The following is a 15,326-nucleotide window of genomic DNA, read 5'->3' as shown; positions in this document are numbered from 1 at the left end:
TATAGAATTAGTGATCACTATATATAGGGTATGTAGTGAACTCTTTGGATGCGTTTGGACTTTGCTTTTTTGAGTTGTGTTTCTTTGTTATTGTTGAACAGTTCCTGTAATTATTTCAATATCTGAGTAATCATTTTTCTCGTATTATTACATCCAAACGCAATCAATTAAAATTCATAAAACATGTCTTCACTATTTTTAAGCACATGGGTTTCTAGTTAGGATAAATTGATTTTACTAAAAATATTTAAATATCTATCCAATTGAATATTTGGAACAATTTGCCTCGGTCAATATTGCAAGTGGTTTATAGTATATACTGTTTTGTGTGAATTCTTGCATAGCTGGTTTGTATTATGGCAAGTAGTTTATAGTGATTACACAAACATTCAAAAATTGCTTCAAATGGAAGAACCAATTATCATTGGGTTTTACTATATGATATTTATATTTATATATGTACAATGATATTGTTTTCCTTCAATATTATACACAAGAACTAATGCCTACTACCTAAGAAATTCACTGATTTAGAATCAATTCTAAATCCCTAACCATTTATTATCGGTTAGGTATATTGTTCCAGGAACCCAACATTACCATCTCAAAAGTGATAGTAAGGAAAATGCAAAAGATCGACACTTTACAAAACGAAGAGCAAATGGGCTCTTCTATGCCTCCATTGGTTGAACGGATGTAAGTAAGAATATCAAAGAGAGGGTTCTTCTACGCCGCATTTGTTGAACAGATATAAGCAAGAATACAATCAAACAGACAAATTGCTGAGGCTTCGACAAGGTAGAATTTGGCTAGGCAACTTTGAGATAGAGCCTTAGATTACGTTGAATATAGTGAAGGAATAAATGATGAAAACTCAGTCCTAGTGATTGGAACTGCTTCCAAAACTTGAAGAGACAGGAGCTGATCCAGGCATCTGTTGTGGGGACCAGGGGCATACCCCTTCTTTAGGTGTTACATCTACACTAGGACCATCAACAAGTGGTGAATATGGCTTTGTTACTTTATTTTTCAGCATTCCCTGAATATCAACGGAAATTAATTTATCAGCCAGAAGTCAGAACTGAGTAATATTGTGTAATATTCGGGAACAAACATATGTTCATTAAGCATGCTTATACATCTGAGAGTCAGAAAAAAGATTTCAAACGACAGTTTAGACATAGTCCAGTTAATTCATTGTGGAAAGGACACCACAAGTAATAAGTTAATAACTAACGAAATACAAATTAATGTTTAATGAAGCACGCAAAGGGAATAGAAACATACTTTTGATGCATTTGGGCCATAAATGCTCAGTGCATGGTCAATTGAAGAGTAGACTTGAAAAGCTTGACGAGATTCAGGGTTGCATTTTACAACGCGAACATTTTCTTTGACATCCAATGATCTAGACTGCAAATATATAACGAGCTGCGAAGGAGGAGATTTTGGGCTGTTGTCCTTTTTTCCATGTGTCAGTTCCATTGTAACAAAATCATCCCACAGTATTTCCCACACTATTGAACAAGGATCCTTTGCAGGGCTAAACTTCCTCTGAGCAATAATATTGGATGGTTGCTGGCAATATAAAAAGATTGCTGGTAAGTAACAGTGGATTGAAAAAAATGGGATTTTTTTTGTTTAAAATCCTGACTACGTACTTGCAGTAGTATGACTCTTCTATGAGTGACCACGAAAATTTTCCCTTTTGGAAGCATAAAGTGATCTTCATAAGCATCTGATAAAGCAAACTTTCCTCGAACTTTGAACAGATCAACCTGGCCAAAAAAAGAACCTGATTCTGCCAACTGCAGGATGACCTTCATAACAAAATATGGCCATTGTTTAGAATTGAGCTCCCAAAAGAAAATCAAAATTCATCAAAAATCAAAAAATAAAAAGTCAATAAGGCAAGTTGATTGCACAATTTGGTAATGCAATATGACAAGTAAATTAAATAGTAATAATTTTGTTAGAAGTCACAACAATGGTCAAATAATGTAGTAGTGCAAAGTAAGATCTTCAATCACACTGTTATACAGTCCCAACATTCAACTTTTCAGCCTACAACAGTAGTACTAGTATCTGTCAAAAGTTGCGTATTTCAGAAACTGAGTTGTACAATTGAAATATTTGCTTCTTCTATGTTATCTAACCCCCGCATTGAACTTTTCGGCCTACAACTGTAGTATCTGTCAAAAGTTGCGTATTTACGAAATGAATTGTACAATTGAAACATTTGCTACTTCAAATAAAAAGGTACTCCAACCGCTCTTAACTATAAGCAATAGTAGAAATGTATTTTTTAAAATTAGGATCAAATACATTTGGACTTTTACTCATATTTATCATTGGAGGGAGTATTATCTTTTCTTTAATCTAGAAAATAGGGTGGATCTAATTGGGTGGATATCAATAACTCTGCTTAGGATTTGAATGAAATTAGTTTTCTTTGTTTCAATACATTCCATACCTGGTATTATAATTAAAAGTCAAATGTTTAAAAAACTGAATCAACTTCAGGGCTGTGATTTATATTTAGTTGCACATGGTACCTGCCCTTGAGCTTTATACTCCTCATACAGCTGAAGCAAATTATCACCACTTATAACACGAGGCAACCTCCTCCGAAGAAGTTGTTCATCAGATGTTATAGCAGAGGCAATTTTCATTCTCATAGCATTGGCACCTTCTGTCGTTTTTGACAGAAGATCCAGAACACCACTCACTGGCTGCGCAGCTGCACCAATAATACCCTTCCCGACACCTTGAACAAAACCTTCGACACCCGAAGTTTTTGCTCCTTCAAGAGGCTTTGTTAAAATGCCAGTTACTCCTCTGAATAAACCTTTGGCAAATGCTCCACCTCCCTCTCTTATAACATCGCCAAAATCCTCCACACCTTTGTTTTCCTGTCACACAGTATTAAATATGGATGTCAGCATCCTACTAAAGCACTACACATTACCTGAAATCTTTGAAAACACATTAAGAATAAGAACAAAATAAGGTGGAAAAAGCACTAGAAAGTAATACGGCTATCCAAACTTGAACAAGAGAAGAAGAACTACATAAAATCTTTAACTTTTAGGTTTAGTGGGTAATACAGCTATCCAAATTAAAAGCACAAGAAAAGAAGAACAGCCTGGACAAAACCTGTCTTTGTCGACTCTGAATAAACTTCTTATCCATAGACAACGCAGCTACACCTTTGCTCATATGTCCAAGTGCACTACTTGCATTGCCCAATATATCAACACCTGAGAGCAGCTGAAGCGGTTGACCAAGAAGATCTTTCCGTATATTTGAGATAGCCATGCTAATCATAGAACTCTGTCTCATGCATACGTTCTCGTTGAACCTGTGGTTTATCCTGACCTGGATCAGAAGTACACATTTCTCATTAACACCACTTTGTTATATCCTCCAAATCCTAAAACTGAATAAACTTAATGTATAACATTTCATTTATAAAAAAAAAAAGGTATAACATTTCATTTGTACAAAAAAGGCATAACATTTCAAAACTTGTCATGCCAAAGATCTTCAGCATTTAAAGATATATCTGCAGAAAAGATGGGCTTCATAAATTAACATTATTGCACATTTAGTGAACATTGTTAAGAGTATGATCAGAATATCAGTTTTAGCCAATATGAACAATTCTTTCTTCTCTTACTAAATCAAAATGAAAAATTCTTCATCCCTTCCACTTTTCTATTACGGACCACAATGAAGGCGGAATATTTACTGCATTTATTTTTACTATTGTTAGTAGTAATTTATACTGGGACATTTGGTCCATTAGTTAAACCCATTAGATTACAATTGTCTATATAAAGAGAATAGTGCTTGTACCTTTTTTGACATACTCGAAATATATTATTCAGTTTTCACATAAAGAAACTAAAATACTTACAGGCATATTTTCCGTGTTGCCTAATGCGGTCATTAAAGATGCCCAAAATCCAAGCACTCCCCTAGGTCTTTGACTAGGCGACATAGCCATCGACACTTTGAACCGTACTTCCGAAATATTAAGGACACTGTAATTCAAAGTAATGTCATATAGCTTCTAGAAGCCCAACATACATAATGATGCAGTTTCAAGAGAGTCCTGCTTACCCAATTTGAATGATTGGATCAACCGATGCAGCAGTTGTTTGAGATTCAGACAGACTACCGAGCTTCACCTGCTGGATCATTTCATGAAGGCGCCAAATAATAGGTTCGTGGATGTTTACTAAAAAGGCAGCAGAACTTTCTGGCCCCTGTTTACCATAATCATAAAAAAATTCAAAATCTCATGATTCATAAACAAGTTAAGAATTGACATATCTCTTTGCTAAATACTAGTATTATAATATGGTGACACTCACATGAAGACCAATGTATGGATAGACACAAAGATCTAATGATCCATTTGACTGCATTGTAATGGAAAATTTCAGGATATAATCAGTTTCTGACACAGCTCTTTGAGGCCTGAATAGGACTGGCATTGGAGTTAATGGCAGTTGGTTGTCCACTTGTAGCCCACACATTCTAAGTTTGAATCTGGAACACGAGATATTGTATTCTCAATTAAAATTTGTAAATAATGGGATAACCAGACAAAAATGTCTTTATAGTCATTTTAAATCTTCTGGAAAGTGGCCGAGTTGTACCCCAGTCAGCAAGATATTAAGTTTGAACTGTATTTTCACCGGGAAGCTAGAGAAAATCTAACTGAAAATATATAAATATCCAATTTCCATGTTGTAATCGAATTCAAAGATGCATCTGTTGATTAAATGAAAATCTTACCTACTGATGCCGGATCCCAAACCAGTTGAATATGCCAGAACAAGATTTTGAACAGACAGGTACAAAATTTCCTCTGGTGTGTGATCAATAATAGACACCCCAAACTCAGCAAGATCCACGTTGACATGAAACTCAAAGTCTGTATCTGACATTAGTTGTTGCTTTTGAGAATCATTCACTGATGATGAATGTCTTCGGCTCATAACTCCTATAGGTTCAGTTTCAGGCATCCAATCACTGATCTTAACTACATTGGTTTTCTCTTCCTTTACAATTGTAACACGCAATGCTCTGGTTGGTCCTTCTGCTACATGGACAGGCTGGTGATCAGAAATTTCATCGATATCGTACTTCAGTGATTTCACTGGGTCAGTATCATCTACCAAGAGTTCCAACAAACGTCTTCTACCAAGATCTTCCCACAGAAATGAAGCGGCAGAGTTTGGAAGCAGCAGTTGCCAGGAATCACCGATACCATCAGCTTGACGAAAACGAATAGGCAGGAACATCGAACGATTTTCAACTCTGTTGATAGAAAAATATTTTAAAAACAGGGAAATGTCCAAACTAACACAAACAGTAATAAAGATGAAGAAAGAAGTCAAGAAAATTTAGTCTCAAATCTTAACCAGAATTTAGATCATAACTACGGCATAGGCAGATGAAGTAATGGGAAATACTACATCCTTCATTACTTAAAAAGAATACATTACACATCTTATCTCACATCTTATCTCGGTGTTAAAAAGACTGCTTCAAATGTTTTTCATAATATATACAAGGATATAAGTAAATACTATTCTCCTTAACCTCGGTGTTAAAAGAAATATAAAAGAAGTATTATGATGATTCATGGGAAAGATATTGAGATAACAAAAACCTGTAAGGACTTGACAATGAATTCAGACGAAAAACCACTTCAAACCGTGATCTCTTAGCACCACTTCTTACTGCTACCCTTAATTGCATTTTTTCATCTCCAACCTCCTTTTTCAAACTAATGCGCATTATACCTTCATAACCTACACTGAATGGTGTACTCCATTTGTAGCCATCGATACGCAACTGAATAAATATAGGATTTGTATAAGAACATAGTAGTTTCTGATACAGAAACTTTATAAGATATAGAAAACAAGCCAAATATATAAGCTAAAGAAATATTCTGAAAATTAATGATTGACCTTCAAAAGTTCAACTTTAGCTGACGACTGCCACTCAAATGGTTTTGGAGGATCAGTGGGATGTATCCATACAACAGACTGAGTATCACATTGCTGTAGGCAGAGACTACATCCAACCCTATTGATGAACATTGTGTGTGGTTGGAACTGAACCACCTGGACATCAAATAGTTTAACAGTTACTAATATCAAGGGTAACCATGATAAGTTAGATATATTGCAAGAACATAAAAATATAAACTAGAAAATAAATCAATATAAGACAAGTACTAGTATAACAGTCCAACCTTTGTTCTGTCTGAAGTCATTTTCAACAATGCTGAAAGCTTGTAGTAAGATCCTTCAGATTTGAAAGCCTTAACATCAATACGTTCCTACAAGAGTTTCAATGAACATTATATAATAAGGTACAAACAGTACTAATATGCCTTGCTAAAAAGAAGAGTTGTTGGTTTGTTAATTTATTAATAACACCTTGTTTTCCAGTTCAAGCAGAGAAACCCCAGGGCTGTAAGCTTCAGAATAGCGCATCGAAACAGAAATGCCCAACCTAGGTGACAAGTAATTATCTTTCTGAGATTGAAACATTGTAACTCCGCTACGGCCAGCATAATCTTGTGGAGAAAGCATGCTGGGAAATGGATTGCTATCTTCAATTACTTCAAGTACTTGTAGGTTCCTTCTTGAACTAAAATGCCTTCTATCCAGCGAGCTAATGGGATTTTTCAAAGCTGTCTTGGCAGACCTGACAGCCCTAGAAAGTGAAACCGAATCCACCTCTGCATTTTCCAAAGGTTCCACTTCCACCAAACGATATGCCAAAGGCAGGGAAGATTCATTGACAATCCAATAAGGGACAAAAAGTCTTAAGGTTTTTGGTGCAGCACTTGTCCCACCCATATCATGTTCTATACTCAGACGCAATTTCCTGCAAAAATGTCATTTATATTCTTAAAATTTGGATTGAACTTAACCTCAAACTTACAAAACCAATTTGTAAGGTAAGAACTTCCCCCACTTGTAAACCTATTTTTCAGGCCATATTCTTTTCAATGTGGGACTCTTTACACACCCCCTCACGCAAACCACTACTAGATTTGGTGCATCGATAAAAATGAGGTGACTCAATAGCGAAAATCGAATAGCAGGTGATTCAACTCAACGAATCGTGGATAGACTGACACCATCTTAGAATTTGGGTTAAACTTGAGCCAAACTCAATCTCAAAAAACTGGCTCGTAAGGTGAGAATTGCCCTTATTTATAAACATATTTTTTGGTCATATCTTATTAGATTAAAGGCACTCTTAACATATGGGTTACACTAAAAAAACAACAAGAAAAATATCAGTGTTATGTAATAAACGAACTATGTTAAAAACAATAGTTTATGATTCTGCACAACGTATAACCCAAAGCTTAAAAACAAGTAATTGAGAAACGCATAACGAAAAAAAAGAAACATATAATATAAACTAGAAATTGTTAAATTTGGGATTATCAATAAAAGATGAGAGAAAAGTATTATTGATAAATCCTAACCTACCTTGTAACAAACACAGAAATTCAAAAGCAAATGAATTATGAATGAATTTTAAAAGAAAATGAATCAATTTTCAGTCTTTTCTCCTATCTTACACTTAAGTGTGCTTTGAGTTTATCCAGCTCCAAAAATAAATTCAAGTTTGAAAATTTAGACACAAGAAAAATAGTATTCCCCAGAACACGGAAAAAACACACAATCTCTAAGAATAATATTGAAAAAGAAAATTAATGTGACTTATCCAAAGAGTATATTACAAACCTTCTACTTTGTCGGTGAACCATACAGAAAGATGACACGTGATTTGATAAAGCAGGATCCAGCACAAGAATTGGCTCCTGAACCAAGGAGTAAAAGCAAGATGATGAAGAAGAATCAACAAAATTGCAAAACACTAGCAATTTCAAATATAAATATCATAATCATACTATAGTAATACATGCAGAGCTAAATTAGTTATCACCTTTTCCATAACCCAACCATTATGCACAGACAAAGTAAGGTACAAAGGTTTCTGAATATCAACTGAATAGATATGTACACTCTGCCGAGAAGAAACGATACCACGATGTCTCTCGACACAGTTTCCGTCCTTTGTTTTCTCTAAGATTGAAAATTCAGCAGGACAAGGAAGCCGGTTCTCCAATTTCATAGGAGAGTTAATAGATATTCTCCAATCATATACAGGGGTATTTAGTTCAGTATTAAGGACTGAGGCATCTGTACCCACACTAAACCATAACTGTTTACTTCCACTGCTAGGATTACAGCACAGAAGTATATCCTTTTTCTCAATCTCATTTAGCTTTAAAGAACAATTGGATGTCACAGAATTTGGTCTACAACCAGGATCTAATTGTTGGTCTTTGCTAAATATATAAGTTGAACCAACAGCTACAGCATGACTCCATGAATACGAGGGCTGAGAATTATCAAAGCTAGGTCGAATTTGCAAATGTTGTTCAGAGTCCTTTGACGTACTTCTCCATGATAAAACAGTAGATGCTCCAGGGTGCACAGTACTTACTCCACTCTGCAAGGATTCTACACCTTGTTCAGAAGTGGGTTGTCTAGTACGAATCCAACGCCTTCGACGGACAACATCAGAGGCCGATTTTGTTGAAGATTTTGAAGAAGTAGGAGGCCATCTTAAATTTTTAATGTCCGATCCATATGCCCAGCCTTCCTTGTCAACATGCTGAAACTTTTCTATGGACCAACCTGAAGCCCATTTCCATCCAGGAGGAAGTGGAGGTTCAAAGAAGTCCTGCAAAAATGATACAGGTGAATGAGGATCTTAATAAGTGCAATAGGTACCGAAGTTAACAGTTGATAACAGAAAACAATTAAGTATACCAACCTTTGATGAAGATGAGAAGTCCCTTGTGCTCCAGTGTCTAGGATTATCAGGGTGTACACCTGGCCAACTGTTACCCCAACCTGATGATGGCTGATAATACTGATTTTGAAAGACTTCTTCAACCACTGTATTCGAAGTGCTTGTTCCAAGTGAGGACTCATGACCACTAGAAGCATGACATGTTGAAATATTCAATATAACATCAGAATCATTCACTACTCCGACAAGACCCCGGAAAATTACATGCTTCTTCCCATTTTTCATCACAACTTCCATACCGATATATTCCTTCTGTAAGAATTTTGGACCAACTGTAAGTGGAAGTAATGATCGGACACTCTCCCACTCACCCTCTGGGTCAAGACCCACCCAAAAACCTATGTCTCTATCACTAGTATTTTCACTTTCCAATTCTTTTTGAAGATTAGCAATAGTATTTCTTTCAAAATAAGAAGTTGAAACAACGAGGGAGCTGTCATGCATGAGTTCAACATTGCTTTGCTGACCCTGCAAAAGTGAACAAGAAAGAAGCAAAATATTTTATAGAAATTAATAATTTATCAGATGGACAAATCTGGTAAAAACAATGTAGTGAATGGTAACTAACCATTATAGTAAATGGATATGATCTAATATTTTGAGCATCATATGGTTGATGAACCATTCTCACTGAAGCAACTTTCTTGAGAGTATTAGCACCATGTCCAACAGAAAAGGAAAGTGCACCAACGACATCCCCTGCAAGATGAATAGTCAAGTTTTGAGGGAAAAAGCAAAAACATGCTGAGTTGCAAAAAAAAAAAAAAAAAACTCCAATGTAGAAACAATATATGATAATGAACCAATAAAAGAAAATGTGACATGGAAAGTTTGATCTAAGAGCTTTAACTAATCAGATTGCCTATAAATTTGTTTTAAAATAAACAAAGCCTCACTGAAAAGACATTCAAACTATATGCGACGTTTCACTAAATAAGGTGATTCAAGAAATACCTTTCCCAGCTTTTGCAGCAAGATTGGTAACCTCTATTTCCAACTTCGCAGGGGCCTGTAGCAATTTATCAATGTGACTTTATTAAATGCAGCAAACTCATAAGGATGTAAAAAATTTCAAATTGAAGAATGTATAACATGTTGATATATAAGTTGGGGAAATTGCTGATCATGCAAAAAAACCGAAGAAAAAGAAAGTTTCAATGGAGCTCGTATTACATTTCAAAGATTAAATAGGTCCAAACTATGCTATTAAATAAACACACAGCAAGAAAACATAAATAAAACAGGAGAAACCATAAATTGAATGTAAAATAAAAATAGCATAAATGAGCTTTCTTTATCCTATGCAAGAATGTCACTATGCCAGACCATGAAATTCATATTATGATAGCACAGTTTAGTTTCTGCATTATTTCATTCTAAAAGTTATTTCAGTCATTGAGCCTTATAGGAACAAAAAAGAAGAAAAACATAAACCTAATCAATTAATGACACCCATCACACATAACCAATCAATTACCTTTCGGGGAACTTCAAATATAAAAAGTTCATTCCACTTTACATTGCCTTCATCCTGATCATTAATTCTTGATATTATAGGCTTGACACACTTTGTTCTTGCACTCTGAGGAAAAAGCTTTTGCTGCTCGGATGCCTGACTGTCAACAACAAGACGCAAGGCACAGAAGAAGTTATGGCTGTTACCATCATCAATTATAGATAAACCCTGCAAAATTTAAAATGAATTGATTTCAATGTTATGGGTAGGAAGGAAAAGCAGGCATCCAATTAGAATTCTGTATAACCATTTGCATCATGACCTTTGCTTCCAGTATCTGTACAGCGACATAGTAACGTGCTTCTCTAGATTCATCTGCAACATTTAACCTATTTGAAAATCGTGGAGGAGGAATCCACACAGAAACACAGTCTCCGTGATGTAGCCTGTCAACTGTATCTACTTCATGCTCAACTTTTTTGACAAAGATATCACACCCAAGTTTATTTTCTACTATCACAGTCTGCAAGTCATCCTCGTCTAGAGCAGAAAAAGTTGTACTTTCTCCTTTGTCTTGACCACCAGCCTCCTGCAAACCAAACAGTTAGCAAGGCTTTTAAATGTTATGAGTTTAAAAGGATAAATATGGATAATGGATTCAAAATTTGACCGCATTTAGCTTGGATGCTTTATCTTCAAGCTCTAACTGTCTTCTCCATGAATGGACACTTCCCACAAAGGATTCAAGATTTGCTGCACTGACATTTACATTCAAGATGCTAGTTGCAGAAACCCGAATTCTCTTGCCTAATCCGAACGGTGATTGTGCATTTGTATCAAATGTTTCAAACCTAAACAATTTAGAAAGGGAACATTTAATTACCGGCATATTTTCAATAGGATTGGCCCATGTGTAGGTCAAAAGAACATACTCAAACATTAGTATATATTTTTAACTAAAATATTATACTGAGAAATCACATAACCAATCAATTACTTGAATATTCCATCAAATGGTTCCACAAGGGGTTCCCATGCCTCTAATTGTGCATTGAAGGTTGATGCAACAATGGAAGAAATAAGCACTGCATTCATCCCATGTAGCCCACCATGTGTTGCAAGTTTAATATTGGTAATTGTAGTGTCAAACAAGGGTCTCATCTGAAAAGTAGTTCAATTCATCGATCAATTTATAAAATAAACTGCTTTATGAAAAAACTTATGATTGATAGATGACTTCGAAATTGAAGGCATTTGATTTTATAATAGACATCGAAAAACATACCATTCCACATAAGCTGTCTAAAATTGTCAGGGAAAAATATCGCAGCTTCAGCTCAGCATTTATGTTCTCCCGGGTCTTTGGCTTTACTGAATCGCCAATTATGTAGGCCAAACGACTTGACGGCTTTTTAAGGTCAGAACGAGCCAGAAAAGTGCATGCCTACATGTATATAACATGATAAATAAACTTTTTTTTTGGAGTTTAAAATATGTTACAGCAGCTCAACGGCTACAAGCTTTTCATAATGTGAAAGCTATCAGAATTATCCTATTCAGATCTGCTTCTTATCTTTCTTTTCGGTATTTTCTCCCAGTTGCAGTAGATTTGTCAGTACTTTACTTAGCAATGTGACCTTTATATTCAATCTTAGTATCTCCTCTCGAGAATGAGAGAAACAATTATTATCTTCTCCTAAATTGCATGGTACAGTGATTCATGTTGTGATACAGAAACTGTCCCACCAATGGTGAAAACATCGATGACCGCACTAATTCCAACCCCCACAATAATTAGAACCTAAACAGAGCGACCAATAAGGATCACCCTCATCTAAAATTCCAACACAGAACTGTTAGTGTATAGTGTCCTATTGACACTATGAGATGGTTACAGTTTGTTATTTTCACTCAGGGGTTGGTTAAACCCAACTGTTTCCAGAAGAATTTATTAGAACTCAGATGAGATCAACGGGCGTAGAATTGGTTTCTCAGAAATAAAGTATCAGATTCTCTCTTTCATTTTTTTTAATCATTGAATCTAGAGCATGAAGGCGATCCAAGGCCATGGTTATAGTGAATGCCCTCTTTCACATTATATGCCCTCCACTAATGGATCAAAAGTTTATTTGCACCTATCCTCCAACTCTAACCACCACATAATACCCATCAACATATGACATTCTTGGTTTTGCGCCGACCACATACTCTTTTAGAAGCTCACAATTCAATTTTTTATCCTATGCCTTCATAAATTTATTGTCAACCCAACTATTCCACCCTGACTCTTACTTGATGAAGATCAAGATCAAGGTAAAATCAATGAAGCCTAAACCAAGTTAGGCAATAAAACCTACTATTACTCTCCAAGTTGTATTTTTCTATCTCGACCCCTAACTCTCACTCACATTATTGGTTACATCCGCTCTTGAAATTGTGGGACAAGATCCAAAACTATTTTAGTTCTCAATAATGAGCAACAGCCAAGCAACGTCGTACAGAGCCAGGAAATACAAAAAAAATGATGAATCAATCATTGATTCCTTCTCCAACTTAAAGCCCTAGTGGATTCTCTATTTTCAATTGGTGATCTTGCATCATATTATGAACAGTAGATGTCCCAATAAATCCTTATAATAGTTTGGAAAATATCGCCAAGGTGACCTTGTGGATACTATATTCTATTCATACATAATTGGTTCTATTATTAACCACTTTCAAAGGTTCGCCAAAGACTCGTTAGGAAGTATAACTACTAATCACATAAATGGCCAGAAACTGTTTTTGAATTTCAGTGTTACGAACAAAAACAGAAGAGGAAGAGGAAGAATAAAGACCTTTAATTGTAATTATGATATGATATAGCAATTTCTAATAATGTAATACAATAAAAATTAGGCATTGTGGATATCTATGCATCAACTTGAGTGTCAGGAAAAATCATTTGAATTAGTTTAGATTACTTGGGTGTTAGCAGACTTGTTGTCCTAACCAACTCTATCTTTAATATTCAATCTTTATATCTTTTAATTCTTTTCACAAAAGAATAATAGAATCAGTTATATCTTAGCCTAAAATAACATGAATAAGCACTACAATGAAATTTCTGTAGATCACACATAAGCAACTATATTTGTTTTACTTTAGAAGACATTTAGAAAACACTTTTTAATGCAATCAGGGAAGTGAAAGTTATGGTTAACCTGATTTTCTACTTTCCAAATGCTCCAGGATTGAGGAGCTCTTGAGCTTGAAGATCTTGAAAGAGGAGTCTCATGAATGTTTGCTTGGCTAACAAGATCCATCCTAGGGCAGCAAAACAAATTTGCACGTGGTGCTTCATCGGTTCTTGAGACAACACATCCTAAAGATACATAACCAGGAGGAGCAATGGGGTACCAGAAGAAAACTTCCTCAATCCCTTTCCCTACAATATGGGAAACTTTGGTAAATTGAAGAGGTTTTGAAGAGATGTCAGGATTGTCATTCTTGAAGATTATTCCCAGTGCAGGAGGTTCTAGGCTGAAATGCAGGTAAAGAGAAAATATTAATCCCCGTAAAACATTCAACTAAAAGATAGATGGTAGAAAGGTTTAAATAAAAGGCTTAAAAGATAACAATGTCTAACCCTTCAGTGATGCAATCTCCCAAGACAGCATAACCATGACGTGCAATAGGTCGCCAAATAGAGACCGGGCGGCGGAGGTCGCTACCTTTGTCCCACCAAATCCTTTCAAAGTTGGGTGTAGACATATAGCAGTTAGTTGCTTTTGAAATGGATTTAAGAATATCCCATCCAGATGTATTCATGCTTTTAGCAGTCTGCTGATTATTATTTTCCTGGTCAGAACTTAAATCTGATACTGGAGCTACAAGAGGAACTCGATTTGAATTCCAAACAAGCAGATGATTTAAGTTGTAAAGTCCGTCTTTGAGAGGGCAACCAGAGGAAGAATGCGCAAAAAAAGATCCAATGGCATTGTCAAGGCGCCATACACTAAATCCTGAGGTAAACTGATGATTTGATGGGATATTAAATATGCAGTCTGAATACTTTGCTGATGTTACAAGATCAGAACGTAGGCAATGAACAACATGATTCGGGGGTGGTTGGTTCCCAACATGGGCTACACAGCCCAGTGCCGTGTATCCTGGGGGCGCAACAGGCATCCAAAGAGAACAATCACTGGCAGAAATAGAATGGCTATCACTTCCACCACCTTCAATATTCTGGAATGACCCAATAAGATGGAAATCAACTGGCTTCCTTACACGACCATATGTGTTACTTACTGCCATTACTGCCTGTGACGGAGGAATTGGCCTGAAAAGACATTGAAAAATAACGTTAACATAGCAAGAATTCAGATCAGAACCAGAAAAAAGTTTCACAAATAAAACTACTTGCAAATAAGAACATCATATCACATTTAATCTGGAATGTAGATGAAAAACAATATTCAATATTTTCCTGTATTCGGAAAATGTATTCATCAATTGAAATCAATCAGCTACAAAGGATATTAGTAGCGTAACTCTTGGAAGATGTTTGAGCCATATAAGCTCACATGTAGTGTGCCCCATAACTCATTACTCAACCACCGCATTGGATATAACAACCGCATTCTACTTCTCACTTTTCCATGAAATCAAATCTCCTTTATTAAGCTAATTAACAATATCCATATATGGATCGTCTTTGGGATGTACATCCTTCCAAATATGCATGTTGTATACAACAATATCTAAATGACCAATGTTTGTGCATATTGGAAATTTCATCGTCATTGCGGTCCACCCCTAATCGCCTAATTACAACATTTGACTTGCCTTTATTGCAACCTCCAACACCTTCATTGTGTTAAATTTAAAGGGTTGGATTTAGTTCCAAATTGCTTAGAGATATGTCCTCCAGTGTTTATAAAGCTTGGACAGGCCT

General features: G+C 35.6%; 1 protein-coding gene across 1 annotated transcript in view; it reads right to left on the bottom strand.

The window, feature by feature from the left end:
• Positions 1-377: 377 nt before the first annotated feature.
• LOC131630615 (uncharacterized) overlaps positions 378-15,326 on the bottom strand; it is a 59,340-nt gene continuing 44,391 nt past the window's right edge. The window contains exons 39-63 of the mRNA XM_058901394.1: positions 14,016-14,711; positions 13,591-13,909; positions 11,673-11,831; positions 11,385-11,548; positions 11,058-11,238; positions 10,710-10,976; positions 10,409-10,615; positions 9,886-9,940; positions 9,500-9,630; positions 8,893-9,399; positions 7,996-8,799; positions 7,794-7,870; positions 6,465-6,918; positions 6,278-6,364; positions 5,991-6,146; positions 5,687-5,871; positions 4,807-5,331; positions 4,380-4,557; positions 4,126-4,271; positions 3,920-4,046; positions 3,157-3,378; positions 2,556-2,912; positions 1,662-1,820; positions 1,288-1,578; positions 378-1,039 (exon numbers count right to left, since the gene is read on the bottom strand). Of these exons, the coding sequence (XP_058757377.1) occupies positions 881-1,039; positions 1,288-1,578; positions 1,662-1,820; positions 2,556-2,912; positions 3,157-3,378; positions 3,920-4,046; positions 4,126-4,271; positions 4,380-4,557; positions 4,807-5,331; positions 5,687-5,871; positions 5,991-6,146; positions 6,278-6,364; positions 6,465-6,918; positions 7,794-7,870; positions 7,996-8,799; positions 8,893-9,399; positions 9,500-9,630; positions 9,886-9,940; positions 10,409-10,615; positions 10,710-10,976; positions 11,058-11,238; positions 11,385-11,548; positions 11,673-11,831; positions 13,591-13,909; positions 14,016-14,711 (6,613 nt within the window). The 3' untranslated portion in view covers positions 378-880. The remainder of the gene's footprint in view (positions 1,040-1,287; positions 1,579-1,661; positions 1,821-2,555; positions 2,913-3,156; positions 3,379-3,919; positions 4,047-4,125; positions 4,272-4,379; positions 4,558-4,806; positions 5,332-5,686; positions 5,872-5,990; positions 6,147-6,277; positions 6,365-6,464; positions 6,919-7,793; positions 7,871-7,995; positions 8,800-8,892; positions 9,400-9,499; positions 9,631-9,885; positions 9,941-10,408; positions 10,616-10,709; positions 10,977-11,057; positions 11,239-11,384; positions 11,549-11,672; positions 11,832-13,590; positions 13,910-14,015; positions 14,712-15,326) is intronic.

The sequence above is a fragment of the Vicia villosa genome, linkage group LG1 (assembly GCF_029867415.1).
Source record: "Vicia villosa cultivar HV-30 ecotype Madison, WI linkage group LG1, Vvil1.0, whole genome shotgun sequence".
Taxonomy (NCBI): domain Eukaryota; kingdom Viridiplantae; phylum Streptophyta; class Magnoliopsida; order Fabales; family Fabaceae; genus Vicia; species Vicia villosa.
Note: the sequence above shows the minus strand (reverse complement) of the source record. Positions and strands in the feature narration are given on the sequence as shown.